This window comes from Canis lupus, chromosome 29 (assembly GCF_003254725.2).
Source record: "Canis lupus dingo isolate Sandy chromosome 29, ASM325472v2, whole genome shotgun sequence".
NCBI classification, from domain to species: domain Eukaryota; kingdom Metazoa; phylum Chordata; class Mammalia; order Carnivora; family Canidae; genus Canis; species Canis lupus.
This window is the reverse complement of record NC_064271.1, coordinates 21,148,465-21,175,894: the sequence shown is the minus strand read 5'-3', so window position 1 is coordinate 21,175,894 and position 27,430 is coordinate 21,148,465. Positions and strand designations below refer to the sequence as shown.

At 37.9% G+C, this 27,430-nt stretch overlaps 1 protein-coding gene across 1 annotated transcript in view; it reads left to right on the top strand.

Moving 5' to 3' along the window:
• The first annotated feature begins 2,220 nt into the window (after positions 1–2,220).
• TRPA1 (transient receptor potential cation channel subfamily A member 1) overlaps positions 2,221–27,430 on the top strand; it is a 52,203-nt gene continuing 26,993 nt past the window's right edge. Inside the window, exons 1-11 of the mRNA XM_025477993.3 lie at positions 2,221–2,362; positions 9,034–9,193; positions 11,625–11,800; positions 17,070–17,177; positions 20,630–20,738; positions 20,929–21,074; positions 21,495–21,631; positions 23,658–23,706; positions 25,323–25,422; positions 26,103–26,203; positions 27,200–27,369. Of these exons, the coding sequence (XP_025333778.1) occupies positions 2,252–2,362; positions 9,034–9,193; positions 11,625–11,800; positions 17,070–17,177; positions 20,630–20,738; positions 20,929–21,074; positions 21,495–21,631; positions 23,658–23,706; positions 25,323–25,422; positions 26,103–26,203; positions 27,200–27,369 (1,367 nt within the window). The 5' untranslated portion in view covers positions 2,221–2,251. The remainder of the gene's footprint in view (positions 2,363–9,033; positions 9,194–11,624; positions 11,801–17,069; positions 17,178–20,629; positions 20,739–20,928; positions 21,075–21,494; positions 21,632–23,657; positions 23,707–25,322; positions 25,423–26,102; positions 26,204–27,199; positions 27,370–27,430) is intronic.

Genomic DNA, 27,430 nt, shown 5'->3' with positions numbered 1-27,430 from the left:
AAAAAGAACAAATTTGGAAGGTTTTTTGTTTTTTTTTTAATTTGGAAGGTTTATACTATCTGATTTCAAAATTTACTATGAAGCTACAAAATCAAGACTGTGGTGTTGACTTACTTATGCATAGACTTATCGAGCAATGGAATAGAATATAAAGTCTAGAAATAAACCCATGTATTTATGGCTATTTGAGTTTTGACCATGGTTCCAAGGCAATTCTATGAAGAAAGCATAGTTTTTTCAACAAATGGTTACAACTGAATATCCATATGCAGTGAAAATGAACTTACACCTCTACCTCACACCACATGCAAAAAGTATCCCAGAATGAACTAAAATCATAAGCCCTTTTAATGTGTTTTGCATTTCAAAAGACATCATTTAGAAGAGAGAAGCCACACTCTGCAAAAATATTTGTGAATCATTTATCTGATACAAGACTTGTATGCAGAATAAAGAACTCTTACAATTCAATATAGACAACTCATTTTAAAAAATCAAAGTAATTTAATAAGCATTTTGTTAAGAAGACATATGAATGGCTAATAAAGAATGAAAAACATGGACAATATCATTAGTCATTAGGGAAATACCAATTAAAACCATAATGGGATACCACAATATACACACTAGAATGATTATAATCAAAACGATCGCTGACACCAAGTTTTGGTGAGGATATGGAGAAACTAGAATCCAGCGCTGGTGAGCATGTAACATGGCCCAGCCACTTTGGAAAATGGTTTGGCAGTTTCATATAAAGCCAAACACTTGTAGGACCCAGCAATTCACGAGTAGGTATTTAACCAAGCGAAACGAAAATATGAAAAAAGAAAAGAAAATGTGTCCACAGAAAGATTTGTATGAAAGATTTCATAGCAGCATTACTTATGATAACTTAAAATTAGAAATAATCCAAATGCCCAACAACTGGTAAGTGGTGATAACTTTAATATTATCTTCCTAAGGAATTCCATTCCAAGGGACAATTGATGGCAACCTGCAAAATCTATTGATAGATCTGAAGGGGGGGGGGGCGTGCAGCTTCCCTAGTTCCTAAATATCACCACACCACTTTACCTACCCTTAAGTTCAGCCCAGTGTAGCCCCTAGGTCAAGTAGTCCACACACCTTTATTTAGCACAGGATCTATGCCAGGTCCTGGAGCCAAGAGGGTCTAGTGACAGGTGCTGGAGATGAATATGACAATCCAGGGTGACAGGTGCTGGAGAGGGCCAGGTCAATATGACAATCCAGGGCCTCAGAGGAGCACACAGATTGTCCAAACAAGGGACAGCCAAAGCTGAAGTTTTGGTCTGTTGCAAAGTGTAACCAGTTTTTGAAAAAAGTCTTTCCCTTTTAACCTTGTAGACTAAACGTACTTGCTACAGTTGCAAAGGCTCCACTGAATGAGCCAGAGAAGTAGCCTTTTCAATTGAGGGGAGACACCTTCCACTCCACAACTTACACTCGTGCTGTCGATTAATAGACGCAGGCAGGCCCATGGAGATAAGCCTTTCACAAACACAGCTGAGCGAAAACAAGCCGACAGCGGTCAATATGATTTACCTTTAGACTGACAGTCATTTTTTTTTTTTTAAGCCATCGTGAGACACTGAATCCTGAGATTAGTACTGCCATCCACAGGAAACGGGACCTGAGCTTCAAAGGGCCCCAATCTAGTGGCTCAAACCAGCGCTAGGATTCCTTCTTTCTCCCTGATCTCCAGGAAAAAGAAGTTTGCATAAAAACCTTACTTCCAAGTCAAAGAGCCTAAAGAGGGAAATTCAACCTCATGAACCTTCCTTGGGGGTGGGGGTGGGGGTGGGGGTGGGGGGAGTCCTAAAAAAGAAAAATCCTCCCAAGACACTCAGCATTCAGTTATTCTCAGTCTCAACCACCACCATCCCCCGCCCCCCGCCTCGGTCCAGCGGGTGGGCGGTTCTTACTGTTTTTTCTTATAAAAGCTTCCAGATTCCTCGGATCCACCCAGACCTGACACCCTGATCGGGGGTGCGCGGCCCGAGGTCGGCGTCCCTGCCTCCTTCCCCGGAGCCCCGGAGCCCCCTGGCTTCCTGCGCTGCAAGTAGCCCGGGACGCGGAGCCCTTCCCGAAGTTCCCGGGGCCCGCGGGGGAGCGGGTGGCGGGCGGCGGGCTCCCGGCTCCCCGCGCTCCCTCGCCGCAGGTGCGGGCGCCCGCCCGGAGCAACGGCGCAGCTGGCGCAGGTGGCGCAGGTGGCGCCGGGGCGCGGTCGATGCGGCGCAGCCTGAGGAAGATGCTGAGCCCTGGGAAGCAGGAGGAGCCCCAGGGCGCAGTGTACCGGGGCGTGGAGAACCACACGGACGACTCCATGGACGCGCTGAAGGTACCCTGGGCGGCGGGCTGGGCCGGCGGTGCTTACCTGGGCGCTCCGGAGTTCCTGGGGCTCAGGCCGCCCGCAGCCCCGGGATGCGAGGAGGCCGCCCACAGGGGGGTGGGGGGCGCGTTAATGAGGCTCCGCAGCAGCGCCTGCGGTCCGGGGAGACTTACCCCAAAGGGCCGGGCTGGCGGGTTCCTCCAGGGGGCGGGGGGGCAGGAAGGAGGGGAGGCCCTTTGCGGGGTAGGTGGTCTTCGCGAGGCGCCCGGGGCTAGGATGGGCGTCTGTACCCCACGCCCCGGCGTCAGGAGAGGTCAGGGGACTGCGCGCTTGGGGGCTCAGCGAAGCAGTCCCTGGCTTTCCGAGCAGCGCCAGCAGGAGGGAGGGTCTCTCTCTCTCTCTCTCTCTCTCTCTCTCTCTTTCTCTAATTTTTTTAAAGATTTATTTATTCATGAGAGGCAGAGACACTGGGAGAGGGAGAAGCATGCTCCACGCAGGGAGCCCGACGTGGGACTCGATCCTGGGACTCCAGGATCAGGCCCTGGGCTGAAGGCAGGCGCCAAACCGCTGCCCCCCCCTCCCCACCAAGAGTCTCTTTTTGAATGTTAAAATACCACGTGTCTCTTCTGCAAACTCCTCCCCCCCCCCCCATCCCTTTCCAAAGTGGAATCTAGTTAAAGTTCCTCAGGTATTTTCCAGAGCACAGGGAGAGGGGGAGTTTGCACAAATTCACACACGTGACTTATGAAATTGTATTTTAGAGCGCTTTAAAATTCAGCACCTGGAGACATACCTCACTCTTTTTTTGCAGCATTATAGTATTCCCTTGTGTGAACGTATCCTGATTTACTTCACTAGTGCAGCATGAGTGGGCACTTAGGTTGTTTTTGTTTTATTTTGCTATCACACATGTGATTGTGTCTGTGAGCGTGGATACGGCTTATTGTTTTAGTACATTAGTGAAGAGTATGTATGTTAAAGTCTTAGCAGGGCCAAGTGGTATGCCTAGCTTTAATTTTGATGGAAATCATCAGATTGCCCTCTAAATAGGTTGCACAAGTTGACACTGTTGCCATCGTGTGAGTCAGGCATGTGTAGTAAATCACATAAACCGACAAACCAGACTTCCCCTTTTTGCGCATCCAGATTAAACACTGATCTTTTTTTTTTCTCTCCTCCTTAATGTTAGCATATTAACTAGGGTCTTTTGGCTTAATCCGAAGAATTGATGACATGAGTTGATTTCAAGCACTAGGATAGTGTCTTTGGAATTAGTATTACAGATTGGAAGAAAATTTTATATTTCAAAAATCTCATCAGAAATATTTCATTTACCAGTGTGGTTTTGTTTTCAAGAGATACTTGCTGAAGGATTTCTCTAGCACAGAGTCTCTAACTTCATGTTTTTGTCTTCATTTAGTTTTATTGCCTAAGTCAAGTAGAGCCATTTATATTATTTAAGGCTTTTAGAAGCCACAATAGAGCTTGTTAGTTTGAAGGGCTGATGTATTTTATTATCTACAGTAATGTCAGCCCTGAGACCAATTGCAAATCAGTATGTATAATATTGTGGAAAGTTCTGACTCTAAGGATTTACTGATTAAAAAGACACAATAGGGGCAGCATGGGTGGCTCAGCGGTTTAGCACCGCCTTCAGCCCAGGGCCTGATCCTGGAGACCTGGGATCAGGTCCCATGTCAGGCTCCCTGAATGGAACCTTCTGCCTGTATCTCTGCCTCTCTCTCTCTCTCTCTCTCTCTGTGTCTCTCATGAATAAATATACTAAATATACTAAATCTTAAAAAAAAAAAAAAGACACAGTGTATAGTATTTTCTCCAGCATAGACATACCATCTCAGGAATACTAACAAAAATCAAAGGATGGAAGAAACCTTACAAGATGAGAAAGGTGGGAAAGAACCATCTGACTGAAGCCTTTACCTATTTCCATGGCTTTCTTTCAATAGAGTTAATACATTAGCATTTGACCCTTCATTTGCAGGTCTTTCACCTAGTTTCCCTCTTTTTTTACCCCATTGCTGCTTGTGTGTATTTCATTAAAGCAACTTAGAACAAATGTATTTGACATCTCTGTTTTAGAGTGCTTAGAATGAGCTTCTTTAAAAAGTCATGTAGTCTGTTATGTTCTGTATCTGGTCATATAGTTCAGAATCCAAAAGAATCTGAAGTAACCCTGTGACAATAAAAAGCTATATTGAGTGAATATATAATAACTTTGTCTAAATGACATCCTTGGTTACTTCCAGTACTTTCTTTAAGAAGTCTCTTCAAAACCCGACTTATCATATTGTGTACTGAATTCAAACTGTTTAGCACTTCTGATGAACTTATATAAAGTACTTAGATGCTCTTTTGTCATTGTGAATTCAACAGTACCTTATGAGCATCTGAACATAGTACTTGTTCTCAAGAGTGTGTAATGAGATTTGTATTGACAGCACATCAATGAACAGACCTGTAAATTGTTCTCTCTGGCACTGGGGGTGGGCAGTGTAATCCCTTTATTATCACTGGGAGATCATAAAATTCAATACTTCCAAATGATACTTTCTTTGATATAGTGAGACATTGTGAAACAGCTCATTTCTGTAAGAAGCTTATTTTAAATTTATTACTGAATCTGTTTAAGTTTGGAAATGTTTGCATGCTCATTGTTCTATCCTTCACTAAAATTATGTGTTTTGTAGTTGAAAAGTGATACCTGTGTATTTAAAGGAGTCATAGAAAAGTGATTTCTTTGGTACTATTGTGTGATAACAGAGCAAAAACCAAAATTCACAATTTTAAGGGATTTTGTCTTATTTATTTCAGCCTGGCATTTGTTGAATGAATGCTTTTGTTGTCGAATAAATCTAATATGCTCCATGTTTATTAACTATTTTAAAATACATTAGCTACTTTAATACTTTATTTCATGTGAGCAGATGTGATCAGTCACAACAAAGGTAGAATTAAAGCAAATATCTGGATCATTTATTTGAAGAAAGTTTCTGTATTTTCAGGAAGTAGTTATTTAAGGTGATTCCTATGGTAAGGTACTGTCTTGTAAGATGTTTTGGTTCATGTGATGAGATATTTGTTAAGAAATACCTTCAGAAAAAAAAAACAGATGTATTATTTGGTCTCATATATGCAAGCTGGGAGGGACATTGAGAAATAATTTTATTTTATTTTATTTTTTTAAAGATTTATTATTTATTTATTTATTTATTTATTTATTTATTTATTTATGATAGACATGGAGAGAGAGAGAGAGAGAGAGAGAGGCAGAGACACAGGCAGAAGGAGAAGCAGGCTCCATGCCAGGAGCCCGACGTGGGACTCGATCCTGGGACTCCAGAATCATGCCCTGGGCCAAAGGCAGGCGCCAAACTGCTGAGCCACCCAGGGATCCCCGAGAAATAATTTTAGTTTATATATTACTATAGCAGTGGAATGAGGTTCCATTAATTTTTCTCATTGATTTCTAAAAATGTAGTCTGGGAGGGTCTCCCTTCATGGAGCCTGCTTCTCCCTCTGCCTGTGTCTCTGCCTCTCTCTCTCTCTGTGTCTCTCAAGAATAAATAAAAGAAGATGTGGTTTATGTATACAATGGAATATTACTCAGCTATTAGAAATGACAAATACCCACCATTTGCTTCAACGTGGATGGAACTGGAGGGTATTATGCTGAGTGAAGTAAGTCAGTCGGAGAAGGACAAACATTATATGTTCTCATTCATTTGGGGAATATAAATAATAGTGAAAGGGAAAATAAGGGAAGGGAGAAGAAATGTGTGGGAAATATCAGAAAGGGAGACAGAACGTAAAGACTGCTAACTCTGGGAAACGAACTAGGGGTGGTAGAAGGGGAGGAGGGCGGGGGGTGGGAGTGAATGGGTGACGGGCACTGGGTGTTATTCTGTATGTTAGTAAATTGAACACCAATAAAAAAAAAATAAAAAATAAAAAAAAAAATAAAAAAAAAAAGGTAATCTGGAAAAATTGTAGGGTGTATAATAGTCCATATGGCTCCACCTGCTGTTCTGTAAGAGCTCCGGGTCTTCTTTTCTCTTCTCCTTCCTTCACTCTCTCTTTCTGGAAAACCTATTTGCATATATAGAATATCATCCAAAATAAGTATGCAAATGTGTAGTATACATACAGCATACATAGTATGAGGAATGAACTAGAGAGTATTTCTCAAACTTTTTCTTATCTTAGAATCCCTTTACACATGAACAAAATTGAAGATTTCAAAGAATGCTTGTTTATGGGGTTAAAGCTACCAATAATTACCGTATTAGAAATTAAAGTGGAGAAAAAATTCAAAACATGAGAATACATGGCATACATTCCAGTAACTGTCAGCACTGTAATGTCACCATACATTCTATGGCCTGTGTCTCACTGTGCAGTCGTGAGAGACATAAAGGCTAAGCTAGAGGAATGGCATCTTGTAGCTCTCGTGAAAGCGTCAAGAAGGAGGGAGAATCTAAGAGGGCATTAGGAAGGTGAAATGGAAAGGAAAGAGAGAAGGGCCCACTTCGTTCAGGTGGACAACCTGGTATAGCTCAAGCTAAGCACAACATGAACACAGCATCGTGCTAGAAGAGACTGGCATCTGGAGTAGAACACTTGTATGCAATTCAGCGACATGCCAGGGTTTGGTTACAGCCTCAGTTTTGGGCCAAACTCTACAATTTGGCTTTGGCAGTCAAATAGCAAAATATGTAATTCAGTGCCATTTCTGATGTCTCTGGACTGATGTGTTATCAGTAATACCACCATACCCAAGCAATATGAAAATGTTATCAGTAGAGTAAGACAGGTCATATTTCTTGATAATACCTAAGTACTTTCAAATATAAGGAATTCTAGAAGCAACTTTGAATAAAACTTGTCAATTGAAGCATAATAAATATAATTAAAATTGATTTTTTGAAAATTCTTAATCTCTATAAAACAGACACTAAGAATTTTCAAGTAGGGAACTAGAATAGGGAATTAGAGATTGTCAGTTAAGAGAGGATCCATTAGACAATTTTTGGAAAACCAATATACTTTTGATCTAAAATATTTGTGAAAATTTAAATAATGCAAGGCAGGATAATAGAACCAAGTTTATCACATGAAGGCTTTTATAAAATTTTGTTTGTAACATTTATAACATCAAATAAAATTATTTTAAAAGATGTATTTAATTTTTAGTAAGTCCATTCTGTTTAGGCCATGAGATTTTCTAGAAAAAATTCTGTTTGGGAATTTGTGATATCTTGTGAGAACGAATCAAAAGCAGAATGTCAACACTGTCACTACAAAATTTTATAAGGAAGAAACACAATGTCCTTTATGATAAATTATCCTGAGTCCAGTCATAATAAAGAATATAAAAAGCATGAGAAAGAAAAGAGAATGTTAGAGAAAAATATTCAAAAAAAGCTCTTACTCCTCCCCTGACATCAGAGGAAGTGAATATGTGTTTAGAGTTACACTTTCACAGGCCAGAGACCATAGCCAACTATGCCTAAAAACCTACTGAACTTGCTTTCTAATGTCTGTTCTTATGGTTTATAATATCGTAGTCTGTCACACAGCTCATTCCATGACAATGGTTTTTACCCCAGTTTCTATTGTATGTTGGTTTTTCCAGCATTCACCAGTCAGCCAAAATATATATACCATGTGTCTCCTGTTGAAATTATGACTTTGCCATTGACTGGGTATCTTTGGCCAAATTGTGTAACCTCTCAGTGTCCTTGTATCTGGTCCTTAGTATTAGTGCACAATAATGCTTGCATTTTCAGTATGCAGAGAACGATGAGGAGGTTGAGCAGACTTGGCCTGGTGCAGGAAACTGGTAGCCAAAAGAGGAGGAATTACTTATTTCTGGGGGGGTGGGAGGGGGAGTGGATAGCCATCTAGACTACTGATAAAGTAAGTTACGTGGCATTGCTTCAGTACGATTCTAGTGCTGCTATATAATGAGACATTGGTTGGGAATTGACTGTCAGCAGGAAGGTCAAAGAGAGGACCATAATTTAGATTCCTGGACTTAATCTTTTACATTCATGAAAATCTTTTTATCTAATCAAAATCTCTCATGCTATGATTTAAGTACATTTTCACCTGGCAAAGAAAATTTCTCTGTATTTTCATATACTTATTGTTTCTTAGATCACATCGCTTAGAATTACTTCAACAAAACTTTTCTCAAGGGCTTTATTTCTACAGCATATACAAAGTTTATTATCAGAAAAGCAAGTCATTTATTTAATGTACTTATTAATGTTCAGGCATTTACTTATACCTTCTATATGTCTTGTACTCATTTTGTGTCCTTCAAAAAATGTTTACTTTATCATAAGTGTGATAAATAGTTTTGAATGATGGTAACCTTTTAATAATTAACTTGTATTGTGGTGCCTGGATGGCTCAATTGATTAAGCGTCTGACTCTGGATTTCATCTCAGGTCTTGATCTCAGGGTTGTGAGATTGAGCCCCAAATTGGGCTCCACCCTCAACAGATTATCTCTCTCTCTCTTTCTCTCTCTCCCCTTCTCCCTCTGCCCCTTCCTCCTTTAAAAAATTAACTTGTATTAATAAGTTTTATGTTTGCTTGTTGGAGGTAACACTTTTTTTTTTTTTGAGGTAACACTTTTTTTTTATATACTTCCAGGTGGTTTTTGATGGAAGTGCATGTCGATATAAAAACTTTATGAAGAAACGAAAGAAATTAAACAAATATGATAATATGAACACATCCCCTTTGCACCATGCCGCAGAAGAAGGTCAAGTGGAGCTGATGGAGATGATCATCAGTGACTCCTCTTTTGAAGGTCACAGGATGTTACAATGAGTGCTGCATAAGTCCATCATCCCATTAGATTCATTGGGAAGAGTGGCATGAAGGAATTCTAAAGGGCAAATTACTTCCAGATTATAAAAGGCCTGAGTACCTCACTCAGGAGTGTGGTTTTCCCTTCAGGCTGGTGCTCCTCAATATTTCCACTGAAGTACTGCAAAGGGTGGTACAGAGATCTGGGATACTACACAATATGCATACACATACACATACACATATACATTTTATGTATTCTTCTTCATTATTTCCATTGAGATACTTTTGCACTTATATTGCATATCACTGAATAAAATTGAGACTCTAAGAAGATGGAACATCTTCTCCTATCCAGCTTTGTGCATACTTAGACTTGTTTGAGAAACTCAACTACAGTCACATAAGGAAGGGGAATGCCACAGATTTAAGCAGTGAGATATTGTGATAAGACCTTTATTATCTAAAACTGATTCTATCAATATTGTAGAAGATGGATTATAAATGGAAGCCTAGTTGAAAAGCTCTAGTAGCAAAAAGAAGATGAGAATCCACCAGGGTTTTGGTATTGGAATAGAGAGAAAGGGAGAGAATCAGGAGCTATTTTGCATGTAGTGTGGACAGTGCTTGATAAGAGACTGAATGTGAGGAGTAAGTGGCAAGCAGTTAAAATGACTTTGAGATTCCTAATTTAGGAGATTTGGCTAATAGTATAGCTATCCAGAAAAGAAGGCATATAAAAAGAACAGAAGACAAATGAGAATGACGTGTGAAGAATAATGAGTTTGATTTGGGCATACTAAGTCTTAAAGGTCCAAAGGGCATCTACTTGGAAATACCCAGTAGACTGGTAGCTAGTGTTATAGTAGACTAGAACTCTAGAAGGGGGAAAACTGCTCCCATGGGGCCATTGTTCAAAGAAAGTAGCTGAGGCTGTGGAAGTGCATGAAAATCCTGTAGGAGACCTCAAAATTGATAGCAAAGGTAGCTAAGGGGAGAGCACCGATATTAAGGATCAGATGGCAGAGGAAAAGCCAGCAAGAGGATGGTGAAGAGGATGGTGGATATGAGATTGATGGTAAAGAAGCTGAGGGAAGAGTTATTGGATAGATGCATCATAAAGATAACTGCACCAAAGAGATGCAAGTAGGAAGAAGATCACAGTAACTCTTGTGTTCAAAGGCCTCAGTTACCTTTGTAAAAATGATTTCTGAGAACTGATAGAGATAAAAGTCAAATTCAAGTTATTTAATGAGTGAATGGGCATTTATCATTTTAGGCCCCTGTTTAAGTTTGGTGCTGAATGAATTGCTTGAATGGAGTATCTTGATCAAACATAATGGTCAAAGAGAGAGAGAGGGAGGGAGGGGGGGAAATAGAAGGAGGGGGAGTGTATATGTGTGGCTGAGAATGAGGTACTTGGATGAATGAAAGTGGAAAGATAAATTTTGGAAGGGGAAAAATGGGAAGTGTGGGTGCAGCATAGTTGCTCATGAGCCCCACATCATGACTGAAGACCGCTCCCCCCAGATATAATAATATCCTGCCACTAATTAAAATGGTTGATAAAACAGTCAGTCATGTCTAGAAGACACTGTGGTATGAAAGGGCATGTTCTTATGCTGAGCTTCCAGGGTAAATAGCACAATGTGTCATATTATAGAAACAAGTGGCAACGATGTGTAGCATCAGGGGCACAAGCTCTAATTCCAGTCTTATGTTTTATTCGTGGTGTGTCTTTTTTTTCTCATTAATATTTTTTGAACCATTGCTATGGGTCATGCTACTAAGAACTTTGAAGTCATGATTTGATATTCTCCTCCCTGAAATGTTACAAAGTATATATATTTAAAATTTTTTCTTTCCCCCTTCCCTTCCTCCCTCCTTCCTCCCACTTCCTTCCTTCCTGCCAAATTTGAATATGTTAACACTAGGTTAAAAGAGTAAGACACTTCACAGAACTCCATATTGGTTGTGGAACACTGGCAAAATTTTGAACCTCTCTAGGCTTCATCTTTATTTTTCTGAAAAATGGTCATGGTTCCTTGTAGGCTATTGGAGGGTTGAGGGCAATAATGGTTGTATGGAACACAGAGTTTCTGGCATATAGTTACTGTTTTTATATAAGCTCAACATTTTATAACTATCCCCAAATTCATACTGCAGATAAAAACACATAGCAAGAGGAGAATCTATTTCTTGTGGATGCTACAGATAGACCTCTAACTCATTTGACATTCAATGCCATACTTCAGCATACTGTAGGTGTCCATTAGATGTTTTTTGGTAACTGAAGCTATATTTTGATTTTTTAATAAAGGGCCTATGTCAGTAGCACTTGGCAGTGAGTTTTGAGGTGAACAGTCATGCCATATGTATTGAATATAGTTCAAGCAAAACCTAACTCTTATTTCTATGTCTTTTTTTTTTAGTGCTGAATGTGATGGATGATTATGGAAATACCCCTCTGCACTGGGCTGCAGAAAAAAACCAGGTTGAAAGTGTTAAATTTCTTCTTAGCAAAGGAGCTAACCCAAACCTCCGAAACAGCAACATGATGGCACCCCTTCATATAGCTGTGCAGGGCTTGCACAACGAGGTAATAAAGGTAAGGCTGCTGTTCGTGTCCCCTCAGATCATGGGCGGGGACCCAGGTCCACAGTCACTGCTGGAACCATAGTGGTCCATCTAGCCTGCCATTGTGAACAAAATAGAGTAATTATAACATTGGTTTTGCTTTTGACCAGCCGATAATGATTGATGATGATAGTTTTTATCGAAGAGTTATGTATCAGTATTTTTTTTAAAAAAGCTTTGTATGTTTCAGCTTTTAAATCCTCATTAAAAGAAACAAAACTATGTAGTAAGACTATTATTATGCCTATTTCCTACCTGAGGGAACTGAGGCAGAGAGAGAATGAAATAATTTGCCTAATCTCATATAACTGGTTGAAAGCCAGAATTAGAAATTTTGTCCTCTTTGTGTCTGTGACTTAATAATGCTTTACCTTTTTTTAACCCAATATAATGATTAAAAGGAAGACAGTGATGAATTCCTCAGCAAAGACAAAAAAACATAATTGTGATTTACTGTTTTTTGTTAGAGTAGATGACATGCCTTAGTGGATGGCATGTCTTAGCAGAAGACATAATGATACTTTTGAGGAATTTCTAATTTTTTTGGTGAGTATTCAGAGTGAGTTTCGTCAAATAGAGAAAATACTGGCAAATGCCAAAAGAGTAAGGTTTAGTCCCAGGCTTTTAAATTGCATTGCAGAGTCTCACAGACCCACTTACTTAGATAGCAATGAAGTTTACAAATGGATCACATGCCACATATTTATTTCTGAGAGAGGCAGTTTGGAACTTACTGTGTTTTCCTGAGATAATTACATTGCAGATAATTACTTGAATATTGTGCTAAGCCACATATCTTAATCAGTTCGAATTGCTATAACAAAATACCACAGATTGTGGGCCTTAAACAACAAGCATTTGTTTCTCACAGTTCTGAAGGCAGGGAAGTCCAAGATCAAGGCACTAGCTGACTTGGTGTCTGATGAGGGCCCGCTTCCTGTTTCCATAGATGGCTCTCATCTTACAAAGCAGAAGGGGGAGAGAGATTTCTGGGATTTCTTTTATAAGGGCACTTACATCACATTCTTAATCACCTTCTGAAGGTCACCCCCACCCCAATACCATCACAATGGGGATTAGAATTTCAACATACGAATTTTGGAGGGACAAAAATATCTGGCCCATCACAGCATACCAAAACCTACTTTGTCTATAAATCACCAAAGGAATCCCAAGGGTGTTCTTGAACTCCATGCTCCCATTATCCCGGATACCTTCCTCTTAGCCCCCTGGGTGATTGGTTCCTTGAAGTCAGGCAAAGAGGGTGTGAGGAGCCTGCTTTCTGCTTTCCTACTGTAACTTGTGTATAGCTCAATAATAATACTTAGCACATGGTATTACAATCCAATGTTCATGTGGTTTTCTCTGGCCCTGGCTGGTTATCCTTGAAGGAAGGGACTGTGTGCGACTCATCTAAATATCTCCAGTCCTCATCACTATGGCTCTTGAATAAATGAAGTTGTAAATGGGCATTTTGCTTAAAGGAGAAGGAATGAGCTTAAGTATCAGTCCTTAAGAAGGTGGTTCAGGATAGCCCCTTGAGGAGGTTTTTGAAGAGGCCTTTGGCAGTAGGCTGTTTTTAAAATGTCTGCATTATTTGTAAGCCAGCTGGTTATTCTATACCATTTACATTGGGCCACTAGTGACTGTGGGGACACCCCTCCTTCTCCTCCCAGAGAGGCCACATATTTCCCCAAGGAACACTTATGCTTCCTCTGAAGGCTCTTTTTAGAAGCTAATACCCATCAGCTGAATTAATCTTGATCCTGAAAGTGTGATTTGGGAATTCAAAGGCAGGTAATGGTTTAAAAGCTATTGTTAATTAGAAATCAGAAATCTCAAGACTAACAAATATAGAAAGGTATCACACAAAAATATAGAAGAAAATTTAGAAATAAGCCCATAACTGATTTATAAACTTAGATGGTAGATATAACAAAAAAGAGTTTCCCGGTGACACCAGAATAAAAAAAAAAAAAAAAAAGTAGAGTTATAAGAGAATTGAAATTAGTTGTCTCTCTTTTGCTTGGTCTTTCTCACCATAACTTCATCTAAAACTATTTTCAAACCCCTCTACTTCACTGGAGATGAAGAGAATGGAAGGAGGAGAGAATTTTGGAGTGTTTCTCTCTGTGCTTGCAAGCAAATCCTGTGGGGGTGCCTCTCCCAGTTATGTCCATTGGCCTGTACCCCACTGGCCTTTGCTGAATGTAGAATGTTTCTCCATTGTTTACTTGGCCAGCCTTTCCCCCCAAACCTTCTACCATATGCTTATAAAGTAAAAAAATTTTTACTTGCCCATCATCTCAATTTCTTGGGCAGACACCAGTAGTGTGCAGTGTTCCCTGGGAGAAGTTGGCCTAGGGATTAGTGGGTGGCCTTGTTTCTCATAGCCTGTAAGCCTTTAGTGCTTAGGACTTAATGCCTATGTATTCTGTGGTTTAACACCCCCCCCCCCCCCCCCCCCCGCCCCCTCGCCCAGTGAAGTTTCCTGGATTTTTATCAAAGGGACCTCTGGAGGCCACACCTGCAAACTTCCAGACTTGCCTGGTCATGAGTAAATCTGAAATGGGCACAGTTTAGTTGCTCTCTCTGGGATGTCTGCCACATGTAATCTTATCCAGCTTTATGAAAAATTGTGCTTATGGTAGTAAGCAATACCATGGTAATAAGTGCTATAAATCTATGATCTAGGTCCCTGCATCCCTGCCCCTGCCATTGGCCAGCCTGACTGGTGGCGCGGGCCCGGATTGGCTGGACCGCGAAGGGTGGGGGTGGGGGTGCAGGGGAGGAGGGGGCAAGACGTGTGAACAAAGCGTGATCAGCGGCTGCTCGGGGCTGCGCAGGAAAAAAAAGAAAAAAACTATGATCTATGATTCTAAGAGGGCAAACAGAGAAAAATCTCTTACAGACTCAGTAGGTTATTTTACATGGGAATCTAGAGTTTGTTGAGAACAGAATATGTAAGTGCCTAAAGTTCAGAATGAACCTGTGCTCTCATTTTCTTTCATCTATCAATAATTTCCTATGTATTCTTACATACTAAAATCTGCGTTTAACTTTGTTTCATGAGCAAAGGTAATTAGTAAGCCTAATTCATTTGCGGACATATCAGGGCATATTCTATTAACAAAGGGCTCTGTGCACCTTTTTTTTTTTAAGTCAAAGTTTTTAGGAAACAGTTTAATAAATTATTTTTGAGGAATTTAGTTGTAAGCACATATTATAGTTTTATCATAATCTTGCTATAAGAAAAAGACCTCTAGTAGCCCAAATCAAACGTTCTGTCTTGGGAGAGACATTTATATGAGATAATTATCATTAGATTTATTTTTTTTTAATTTTTTATTTATTTATGATAGTCACAGAGAGAGAGAGAGAGAGAGAGAGACAGGCAGAGGGAGAAGCAGGCTCCATGCACCGGGAGCCCGATGTGGGATTCAATCCCGGGGTCTCCGGGATCATGCCCTGGGCCAAAGGCAGGCGCCAAACTGCTGTGCCACCCAGGGATCCCCTATCATTAGATTTAATATAAAATGAAGACTGGTTAAAGATTTATATATAGATTCTTAGCCATGATCAGCTGGAAGTCAACCAGGTGTGAGAGGGTTCTTGAGTACACCATGAAGGTTCACAAATGAGTTGTGTCTTTCCACAATGTCCACCTTATTTAATCATAAAGCAGACTTCATCACAATTACAAAGCAGGTTTGGGATTTCAAACTCAGTGACATTTCACCATGTGATTAACCTTGGCTTCTTACACAGCACACAGCAGAACATAAGACAAGCTGCACAACAAACAAAATAACAGAGGGTGTAGGAAGTTAACGAACCAACAGTGAAGTCACTTTGTGGGTTCACAGTTGAGATGTGGCCTCAGTCCAGTTTGGGTCAGCTCTTACCACTTACTGCTCCTATGTTCAAGCAGTGAAGGACCTCAATTCTGTTTGGAGATCTACTGGGTAGGGCCTCCAACGGCAGCTGGCTGTCTTAAGTAGTCAAACATAGAGCAGTCATGTTTGAAGAGTCTGACAGTTTGCTATAAAACTCCTCCTCTTTTTAAAGGGATTTAATCAGTCTTGGGCTTCTGCAGACCTCCTCTGGTTCTCCTTGCTATCAGTTCTGGGGTGTCAGCTGATGCTGGTCCCAGCAAGATCTTCTAGCTGCAGTACCTTAACTGCTGGCATCGTTGCTTGACACAGGCCCCTGCTTGACATGAGAGACTCCATTTTGCTCTCTACAGAGGGTAACAGATCATCAGATAAATTCCATCAGAAAAATTGCTTAACCATTTTATCAGAAATGTTATTACATCATAGAAAAGGTTTCTGTTCCAGACTAAGTTTGAATTAATTAAGTCATACCAGTGTTACATGAACTCTCTTTTCTCTGATGAAAATAGAGTTTTTAATTGACATTTCCCAGAATACTTAGAATAAAAGTACAGGAAAAAGACTGGAGGAGAGAAAGTAGCCCTTCCCTTCCCCTCTCTATTTCCCTTCCCCCTCTCTCCTTCCCTCTCTCCTATCACTTCCTTCTCTGTCTCTCCCTTCTTCCCCTCTCTTCTTTCTCCACACTCACATTCCAAATGGCTCCACAAGTTTATTTTCTTGAAGCTTTTAGTTAACATAGTTCATTTAATACAAGTGAGAATTAAGTGAGCTGTTTACTTGTATCCACATGTGTTACTCTACTTCCAGTTTCACAACTCCATATTGCCTTAATTGATGTGATATAGAAATTTCCTTCCTCCCTTCCTTCCTTCCTTCCTTCCTTCCTTCCTTCCTTCCTCCCTCCCTCCCTCCCTCCCTCCCTCCCTCCCTCCCTCCCTCCCTCCCTCCTTCTCCAGTCTTTGGAGAGAGAGAGAGCAAGATCACGTGTATGCATGTGAGGGGTGGGGAGAGAGAATATTAAGCTCCATGCCCACCACAGAGCCTGATACATGGCTTGATCTCATGACCTTGAGGTCATGACTTGACCCCAAATCAAGAGTCAGTAGTTTAACCAACTGAGCCACCCAGGTGCCCTGAAATCAACATTATTTCATCTTTTTGGGAAATTAATGTAGTACCAACTATGTACAAGGTTTGTGCCAGATTCTGTGGGAGAGGGATGAAAAAAGATGAATAAGGACATGGTCCCTAGCATTCAGGAGCTTATAATCAAATGGAACACAAATATTCTGTTTGGAAACTTGAAAGCTAACTGTTTGACCATTATTCCCCTCTTTTGCGTAGGTCTTGACTGAGCACAACAGTACAGATATTAATTTGGAAGGAGAAAATGGAAACACAGCTGTGATAATCGCATGCTTGAAAGATAACAGTGAAGCACTGCAAATCTTGGTTTGTATTTTTACCACCCCCCCATTTTCTTTCCTTTCATTAGAATAACATGAATCATTGTTATTTATAATAACTCTCAGTTTCTCTTCTTAGCAAAATATAAAATACAGAAAATGCCAGAAAAAATAGTTCTGTGTCACTTCTGTATTTGTACACACTCTTTAAATCCTAAATTGAGGGATCCCTGGGTGGCGCAGCGGTTTAGCGCCTGCCTTTGGCCCAGGGCACGATCCTGGAGACCCGGGATCGAATCCCACGTCGGGCTCCTGGTGCATGGAGCCTGCTTCTCCCTCTGCCTGTGTCTCTGCCTCTCTCTCTCTCTGTGTGTGTGACTATCATAAATAAATAAAATAAATAAATAAAAATAAATAAATCCTAAATTGATCTGAGGCTGCTTATAGAACACTAATAGGAAAACATTAAAGAAAATGTGAAGAGATCCAAGTGAAAAGAAAGTATAGACAGCAAAAATGAAGATGAACCTGGTGGTCAGGCTAGACTACAAAATACAAACCAAGATTTGTTAGTAAAAGTGGACCATACTTTTGACTTTGAGCTTCTGAATAGTCTAAGAGACATACATAATCAGCTGTAAACTTACTGTTGGGCTCATGATATAAAAGTGAAGAGAAACAGCCATTCATGTTCCCAGGAAGTTGCTGCCATGGATTCTCAGAAAGGGAGCCCTGTGTAACATAATGACCAAGGTCCTTGGCTGCAGCCCTAAAAGTAGAGCCAGCCCTCTCTCTGGTGAGATTTCCTGGGGTGGTCCACTGAAACCCTGGAGATGCCCATCTAAAATGACTGACTCCCACCCTACATAGTATCCCTCTGTGGTACTAGAATTCCAGAAAATAGCTTTCTTTCAACTATCCCTTAATCACTTGTATGTTATTCAGGCCAGGGTATATATTTTTGCCACTTGATTTTTTTTTTTTCTTCTCGATTATCCCAGAGAGTAGGAAAATGAAATAAAATAATTTTAGAACATCTTCCTGAATATTTAACTTTACAGGGCAACTCAGGTGGCTCAGTGGTTTAGCGCCTGCCTTCGGCCCAGGGTGTGATCCTGGAGACCCCGGATCAAGTCCCACGTCATGCAGTCCCTGCATGGAGCCTGCTTTTCCCTCTGCCTGTGTCTCTGCCTCTCTGTCTCTCTCTCTCTGGTCTCTCGTGAATAAATAGAATCTTAAAAATAAATAAATAAATTTACAAATATGTTCTAACATGTTAATTAGGTGTTTTGGAGAAAAAAATACATATTCCTATAAACTGTCATGATTGGACCAAAAAGAGGATAAATATAAATTAATTAACACTCAAGCCAAGAATTTAGAAAAAGAGCCTTAAATTAAAGACAAATTCTAATAAAGAAACAAAAGAAAACTCTAATAAAGGAATCGTAAAGTTGAAAACAAAGTGATTTTTGGAATTATTTGATAAGTTGTTTCTTTGAAAAAGATGATAAAATCAATCTGGTATGAGGCAAGTCTAAATAAAACAAAAAGATAAAGTGCAAATCACAGAGGACTTTGGATATGATGGGGGATTTTAAGGTAACAAAAGATCAGTGTGCATAATCCTATTAAAAAAAATGGAAAATCTTTTTTAAATGAATAAATAGCTGAAAATAATTGAAATTTGGAAATTAAAAAGACTTTTAGAGAGCCATAAAAATTATTAAGAAATGCATTATTATGTTCTGGAGCCAGCTAGTTTTACAAGTTTTTTTTTTTTTTAAATATTTATTTATTTATTTATTTATTTATTTATTTATTTATTTATTTATGATAGTCACAGAGAGAGAGAGAGAGGCAGAGACATAGGCAGAGGGAGAAGCAGGCTCCATGCACCAGAAGCCCAACGTGGGATTCGATCCCGGATCTCCAGGATCGTGCCCTGGGCCAAAGGCAGGCGCCAAACCGCTGCGCCACCCAGTGATCCCTTTACAAGCTTTTATAGATTTTACAAGTTCTTTCAAACTTTCAAGGAGAAAGTTTCCATTTTAGGTAACTTTTATAGCACAGGAAAAGAGTGAAAATATGCAGATTAATTTTAAGGAGAAAATGAAATAATTCCAAAATTTGACAGTTTTCCTCAAAAGAAAAATTGTTATACCAGTTTTACATATAAATAAACATAGATGTAAAATCTTAAAAATACTATCAAAATTGATTGAAATCATTGAAAGAGTAACACACAGTGCCACATTGGCCTTATCTAGGGAATGTACAGATAGTTCAGTATCACAGTATAGCATATCAATTGACCTGATATGCTACAGAGGGTAACAGATCATAGACCAAGTATATGATTATATCCAATTATTTATCTTTAAATGGATAAAAACTTAAGGTATTATTATAAATCTGTGAAGAAAAGGCAGTGTTCTACAGAAAATTGGCCAGGGACACCTTGCCGATATTCAAGGTTAGAGAAATTTTGACAAACCAAAGAAATTCATTCACTGTGGGTGTGAATACTTTTTGATTCACCATTCCCAATTTTTGGAATACATTCCAAGAAGATAATTAAAGCTATTACTGATATTAATGCTAGTTGTACATCTATTAGAAGGAGAAAACTGAAAAAAAAATAGAAGTTCAGTAATAGGGTTTTATTGTATAAAGTTTTATGTGTCCAAAAGTAGAGTATGTACTTAATAAAATCATCTTTTTAAAGACTGTCATTAAGTAAAAACTTTTTGAATAATGATGATCACACAGTATATACATAATTACTTTTGCAAAGAAATAAGACAGAAATATTGTCTCCTAAAATGTAAACCAACACTGTCCCTGCAAGGTGAGATTATAGGTAGTATTTGCTTCTTCACAGCTTTCTGCTTTTTCAAATGCTTTCCTTTTGTGAAAATAAAAGGCACTTAAAACTGAAGTTCAGTGATGTGTAAAAAGTGATAGTTGAAAATATAAACTCAGAGATCAGGGTCTTTAGATTCAGTTCTTCTGAATAGTAGAGGATTTCCATTAACAGAAATACCTGGTTTTCATAGTTAACAAGAGTGCTGGTTTTACCATTTATTAATTTTACATAAATGAGAAGAAAAGAATCTGGGAAATATCCTTTATATAAGGAATTTGAGCGTACTTATAGGAGAAGTCATGATAATGTTTTTAAAACATTTCATTAATTCTATTGAAAAATGTGTTGACTTTAGTTGAAGTCAACAAGATTGATATTTTTATGTCTACATTGTTACTTTATCTTTGGAAAATATAAAGTGGCTCTAGTTCATAATCCTAGCCTACTTTCAAAATTACCTTCTTGCCTAGATTTCATATACTATGCAGCTTTTCTATGTAGTGTTTCCTAGGTACAGAATCATGAAATGGCCTGGGAGAGGTATTTAATTCTTTATTTATCCTTGTGATTTGGGGTTTAACTTGTGTCAGTTGACTTTTTTTTTTTTTTGGTACTTTCTTTTCCTCCAGTTAAATAAAGGAGCTAAACCGTGTAAATCAAATAAATGGGGATGTTTCCCTATTCACCAGGCTGCATTCTCAGGTGCCAAAAAATGCATGGAAATAATATTGAAGTTTGGTGAGTAGGGGCCTTCATACATTATATTCTACAAAGAAGCCAATTCTGGTAGATGCTTATATTAATTTGAAAAATATTTAATAGAGTTTATACACAGGGTTTTATATGAGTCTAAATATCCTTTCTTTTTAAAAAATTCCTTTTATTTATTTATAATGTTTGTCCTCTCGAATTCTATTTTCCTCTAAAGGTGAAGAACATGGATATAGCAGACAGTCTCACATTAACTTTGTGAATAATGGGAAATCTAGCCCTCTTCATATGGCTGTTCAAAGTGGTGACTTGGAAATGATTAAAATGTGCTTGGACAATGGTGCACACTTGGAACTGATGGAAGTAATTGTTCATGTTGTACATGCTGCTTTTATTTAGGGTTGTTATAAATTAGTTTCCAAAATGCTTTATAGCTCTTTTACAGTTAATTTAGATTGAAGGAGGTATTATTTTTTGCTGTTCATGTAGAAGCAGAATAAGAGAATATCCTACCTAGATTTCAACCTAGCCAAAGAATTTTGAGAGCTATCTGGAACAATTGCAAACACCAATACAGTACAGGTAACGATACTGATATTGATAGTAGAGGTACTGTCAGAGCTGTCAAGAGCTATCAGATTGCAAGGAAGCAAAATTGCTAGCTCTGATTCTTATATTAATGCTTGATTTTGTTGACTTTGGAAGAAAAAAACTCACAGCTGAATTTAGATTATAGCTAAATTTGGACTTAAATATTGATTCTGATATTAAAACTCTTTACAGAATGGGAAGTGTACACCCCTTCATTTTGCTGCCACCCAGGGAGCCACTGAAATTGTTAAATTGATGATATCCTCCTATTCCGGTAGCAGTGATATTGTCAATGCAGTGGATGGAAATCAGGAGACACTCCTTCACAGGCAAGTTTCCTACCTATCATTGTGTATACACATTTTTAGTTCCATGTGTTAAATTATACCCTGCAAGGAAAAGTTAGCACTTATAGGAGCAGAGATTCTATAGTTCAAAAGAAAAGAACAGAGATAAAGATCCTATGTTTCAACTAGAATCTCTATATTCCTCTGAAATTAGAGTGTTAAATAGATTTTCTTAGAATAAAATCTCCAGTGGCATGTTCTGGATCATTTCTTATGCCAGTGGATATAGGGTCAAGATTAATTTCCTATATGCTCAGGAGGTTAACATATATGTGTTTCTAAGCCTTTTCTGATTTGTTTCAATTCCTTATGCGTGTCTTCTCCTCATTTTTAGTAGAGATAATGGAGTAGAAACATCTGGATGTTCCACTTTTCCCACCCCATGCCCCTTCCCTCTCTGTGTCTCCCCCTCTCTCACTCACAAATTGGCATTTGTGAACGAAAGATTGGTGATATGAAAATGGCTATTAAATCAGAACAAAAACAATGGACCTCCAGACTGGAGATTCTCAAACACCTGCATATTAGAACCATGGGGGGAGCTTATAAAAACCCCAATGCCAGTTCATAACCCAGATTACATCAGCTTCTTTGGGATGGTCTCAGGAACTTTTTACAACTCTGTAAACTATTTCCAGGTTTTAGCCAATTCAGGAACCCGGTGATCTGGATATAGTTAAAATGCATCCATTTAGATCACAGCTTTAATATATAAATATGTATAAGAAGGAATTATTTTAGAAAAATAGATCTATTCATCTGACCTATAAGTGTCCTCAGCCTGCTGACTACTCTAATTGGACATACTCAACTTGAATTGGCTGTAGATTTTTTGGACCAGTTTAGTCCAATTCTGATTAACCTAATACTGACCTACAAACCTGGAATGTCTAATAACTAGTGACATTTGGAGTTTACCTTGAGCTTCAAAGGGAAGTTTGCTCTTTGGGCTAGAATTATTTTTGTTACCATAATGCAAAGATCCCAGTACATTGTTCTGGCTGAAACAGTAAGCTTTGGAGTAAGGGGAATGGGGTATCAGCCTTGACTGGCTGTGTCACATTTGGCAGGTCATTAACCTCTGTGAGACTCAGTGTTGAGATTTACTGATAATTTGCATATTTAATGAACTCTCAGGTAGTCCAGTGCTGCTGGTGCACCACACTGAGTAGCAAAGCTCTAGAGTGAGGAGATAGAACAAGTCAAATGGGGCCCTGATGTTATTATTTCATTTCCTACAATTGCTAAACATATTTAATAGAATTTAAACGTAATGCAAACTCTTGCGAATTTGGGGTGAAAATTGACAGGCTGATTCTGAAATTTATATACCAAAGGCTAAGAATAGCTGAGATAATCTTAAATAGGAACAAAGAAAGAAGATTTGCAGTAGGAAACAAAGTTTTCAATCATTTGTGTTAACTTTTGTTTACGGAAGTGCTTTAATATGGATTGAAAGTTGTTACTTGCTTTATTACTATCCTTATGGACTGGCTGTGAGATAATACCAAAGGACTTCATTTCTACCCATAATTTGTTTTTGGCTTCATCAAACCTTAGGAAACCTAATGCTGCCTAGTGAACTTTTGGCAAAGAGAGGGTATTTTGAACACTGCAGATGAATTTTAGGTGCACCTTGCTTGCAACTACTTTTATTCCCCATGTCACAGTGATAACAACCAGTTTTTTTGTCTTTTGTTTTAAGCTCTTTGGACAGATGTTATTACTCACTTCACATCTTTATGATGATTTTATAAGGAGAAAATCATTTTACCAAAAGATGAGGAAAATCTTGTGATGTATTTGAACTTCTTCTATTACTGTTACTTTGAAAATATTATCCTCATCACAATCAATTATAAATTTTGAAAGGTTATTTGATTGCCTAGCATTTTATCATGTTGTTAAACAGTTATTTAAATTGACTTTTTTGAGCGCAGTATAGTAGCTTTATTTTGTATATTTATATCAGCAGTACCTTAACATGCATGTCACTTTCTTTTTACAGAGCCTCACTATTTGATCACCATGAACTAGCAGACTACTTAATTTCTGTGGTAACTATTCCATGGACAGTTTTTTATTTTATTACTATTTACAGTTGAAAAATCATATAATTACATAATACAGCTTTTCAAAAGCCAAATTTTAATTTGATGCTTCTCAGCAAAAAAGTTTACAAAAAGATGACTGACACATTTACAAATAGACTATATTGTATATGAATACATACTGGCCAAACGTCATTGTCATGAAGTTGGTCAGAAGTACTGACATATACTTTTGATACCTGGATCCATGTTTTTAGTGTTGGGAGTTGGTGCATTCATGGCAAGGGCAGTTCTGTGAACCAATCCTAAAAGAGGGTTAGGCTTCGCAACTCTGCTGACTCTTCAATGCATGAGAAGCTTTGAGGTGGAAGCAGGACAGGTAGCATGTGTCGCCTCCACCATTCACTGTAAACTTCTACCCAGCTGCCTCCATACCACCTTTCAAACAATGAAAAACTGAGATATTAAAAGTATTGTCCAAAAGTCTGTGACAAGTGAAAGCACATGATCTTTTTCATTTTAAGAAGTGTACTCAGTTGGCTTTTGAGTTAAATTTTAACAAGTCATTTACACAGATGAATATATGATGTATTTATTTAAGCCCCACTGTATCAGCAATGAATGTAATTCCATTTGTAGTGTTTATCGTGGGTTGTTAATAGCAACTATTGAAACTGGATATTTACATAGAGGAATGCTGGAAGGATTCATTATATGCCATAGTTTTGTCATGCATGGTTTCCGACAAATGCAGCCGTGTCTTCACCTGGCAAGAGAACTGTAGCAGAACCTTACTAACCAGCAAGACTCTCAGAGGGGATGCTAGTGCTATCCTTGTCTGTATTCACTGGGTCCCCAGAGAACAGGGAAATATCCATAGTTGGAGTTTAAGTTATTTTTATTACTCTATCCCCCCCAAAAAATTCTTTCCATGAACTTTTTAAAGCCTTTGTTTCTGGTCATGTAAAATATTATAACCATAACACATCATGATATATACTGACTTAGTCATTTAAGATATACATGATTTTTAAATATAGATTTTCTTAAATATTTGGCTATAATTTTAGGATCTGAATTAGTGCAGTTCATCTATTTCAGATGAAGTAGATTTTTAAAAAGTGAACAACAGGTTGAGCACTGGGTGTTATGCTATATGTTGGCAAATTGAACTCCAATAAAAAAAAATATATATATATAAAAAGTGAACAACTTGTGAATGTTTTAAAAATCGCATATGCAATAAATTTGGAAGATTTTCTTTTATCATAGCTATTTAAAAGTGTTTCCTCACACTGAGAACTAACCTATTGCTATAGGTCAGAGGATTTTATTTTTATGATTTAGGTAGTAACATTGATCTATTGCCAGATGTCAATCAAAAAGTTGACACGTGATGATAATTTTTGTTGTTGGAAATGTAAAAGAATGCCTTGATCTCCAATGTTACAATATATGAATTACAGGGAAATTCCAAGTATTCCAAGTTCTATAGTTAGTCATATGCTTGAGTGCTAGCCATATTATGGATACCCTATTCTAAAAACTTAACATTATTTGCAGATTACAATGTAAGCTTATTTGTTCATAAGCTCCTCATTGAATAATGTGTTTTATTTTAGGGAGCAGATATTAATAGCACTGATTCGGAAGGACGTTCTCCACTTATATTAGCAACTGCTTCTGCATCTTGGAATATTGTAAATTTGCTACTCTCTAAAGGTACTGTAAGGGGCCAAGCCAAGCTTTTAGAACTATGACTCAATTTGATATTTAACATTTATTGACCATTTATTGTGCACCAGGCTTTGGGCCAGGTGCTGTGAATACAAAGATAAATAGAATACTTTCCCTGTCTAGAAAATTTTTCAGTCCAGTAAGGGTGTGATACTTAAAAAAATAATTTCAGAGCAATAATAGACAACATTTATAAAGCAAGTATTATATTGCAGGCAAGACGCTGAACATTTTATCTATATTCTCTCAATGATTAATTCTCTGATGTAGGAACTATAACTATCCCCATTGTGGGCACTAACCCGATGTGAAGATTACAAAGAAGAGAGCTACTGTCCCTTCTTTTTTCTTGATATCTAATCTCTCCATCTTTATATTTTATGCTTTAAAAGGTACAATCTCATATATTAATGTAACAATATATTCTCTACTTCCCCTACACACATATACACACTGTAAGATAAACCATTTTAAATAATTTTCTTGTCAAATTACCTAGAAAACCTTCCAATCATCCTGAAAATTTTCTTGTCTAAATAAAGTTTCCTGTAAGTTCATGGTTGACAAAATTTTAAGTAAAAAATTTATTTTCTTAAATTGAAAATCCACTATAGATCATGCAATAAATAAATAAGTAGAAGTTATTTTTATATTGTATTTTTTAGGTGCTCGTGTAGACATAAAAGATAATCTTGGACGTAACTTTTTGCATTTGACTGTACAGCAACCTTATGGATTAAAAAATCTGCGACCTGAGTTTATGCAGGTAATATATGTATATGTGGATTTCGACAAACTGAGTTGGGTTCCACAGAGAGTACACTGATTTTGCTTAATATGATTTTTATTATTATGATGGCTAATTCTGAAATTTAAAAATTGGTTTAAAATAAAGATGCATTATTTGAATATTTACAACACAGTAGTGATGATATGATTATGATATGTTATGATATGTTATGATAAGGTAATACATTTCATTGGGATTGAATTTTCCAAATTACAGAGGGTTCCCATATAGCCCCATCTATAATGAGTCAGCTTTCCATCACTTTTTTAACCATTACAAATTGCATATCAGTAGAAGAGCTAGGTGCATGAGTGAATTAGCAATATTTTATCATCAATTAAGAAAAATTATTCAACATATTTGACTTGACAGGTTGAAATGTTATCTCCATATTTGTATATTCACCAGCTCATACTTACTGAGTGACTCTGAGGTTTATCATATTTTTGTAATAAATAGATATTAGTATTGTCAGTCTTTAATAAAGAATAAAAATACTTTTATTAGAATATTTTAAACAAAAATAAAAATTAAATGCTCATTTGCTATTCACTTTGCTTTTATATTCATATAAAAATAAAGTAAATATAATTTGAACATCTCATTCCTTTTGCCTAACAGAACACATTAGCATTAAGCTCTTAAGTGTTATTTTGGGGAAAAATGTAAAAGGAGGGCTGAAGGGGGTGGCCTGTAGCAAAATATGTTTAGAAAATGCTCAGTTGAACATAATAAGTACATTTCTTATTCTTAGGATCTCTCAGAGCCCTTAATACAGTAATGCACATTTTAGGGAGACAGAGCATATACCATCATCCATGTTTATTTCACTCTAGTACCTTTATTTATATTTTTGCCCTCAAGGTATACATATTGACCCTTATTGGGAAATACTGTCCTACAGAATAGTTTGAAAAATACTATATTCACATGAGAATTGACTACATTTAGAATATTGATTTTTTTCCCTAGATGCAACATATTAAAAATCTGGTAATGGATGAAGATGATGACGGGTGTACTCCTCTACATTATGCATGTAGACATGGGATTCCTGTCTCTGTAAATAACCTACTTGACTTTAATGTGTCCCTTCGTTCTAAAAGCAAAGATAAGAAATCACCCTTACATTTTGCAGCCAGGTAAGAGTCAGTTTATGCAACTTACAAGCATGTCTTCTTTCTGTTTAATATTTGCTTTGAA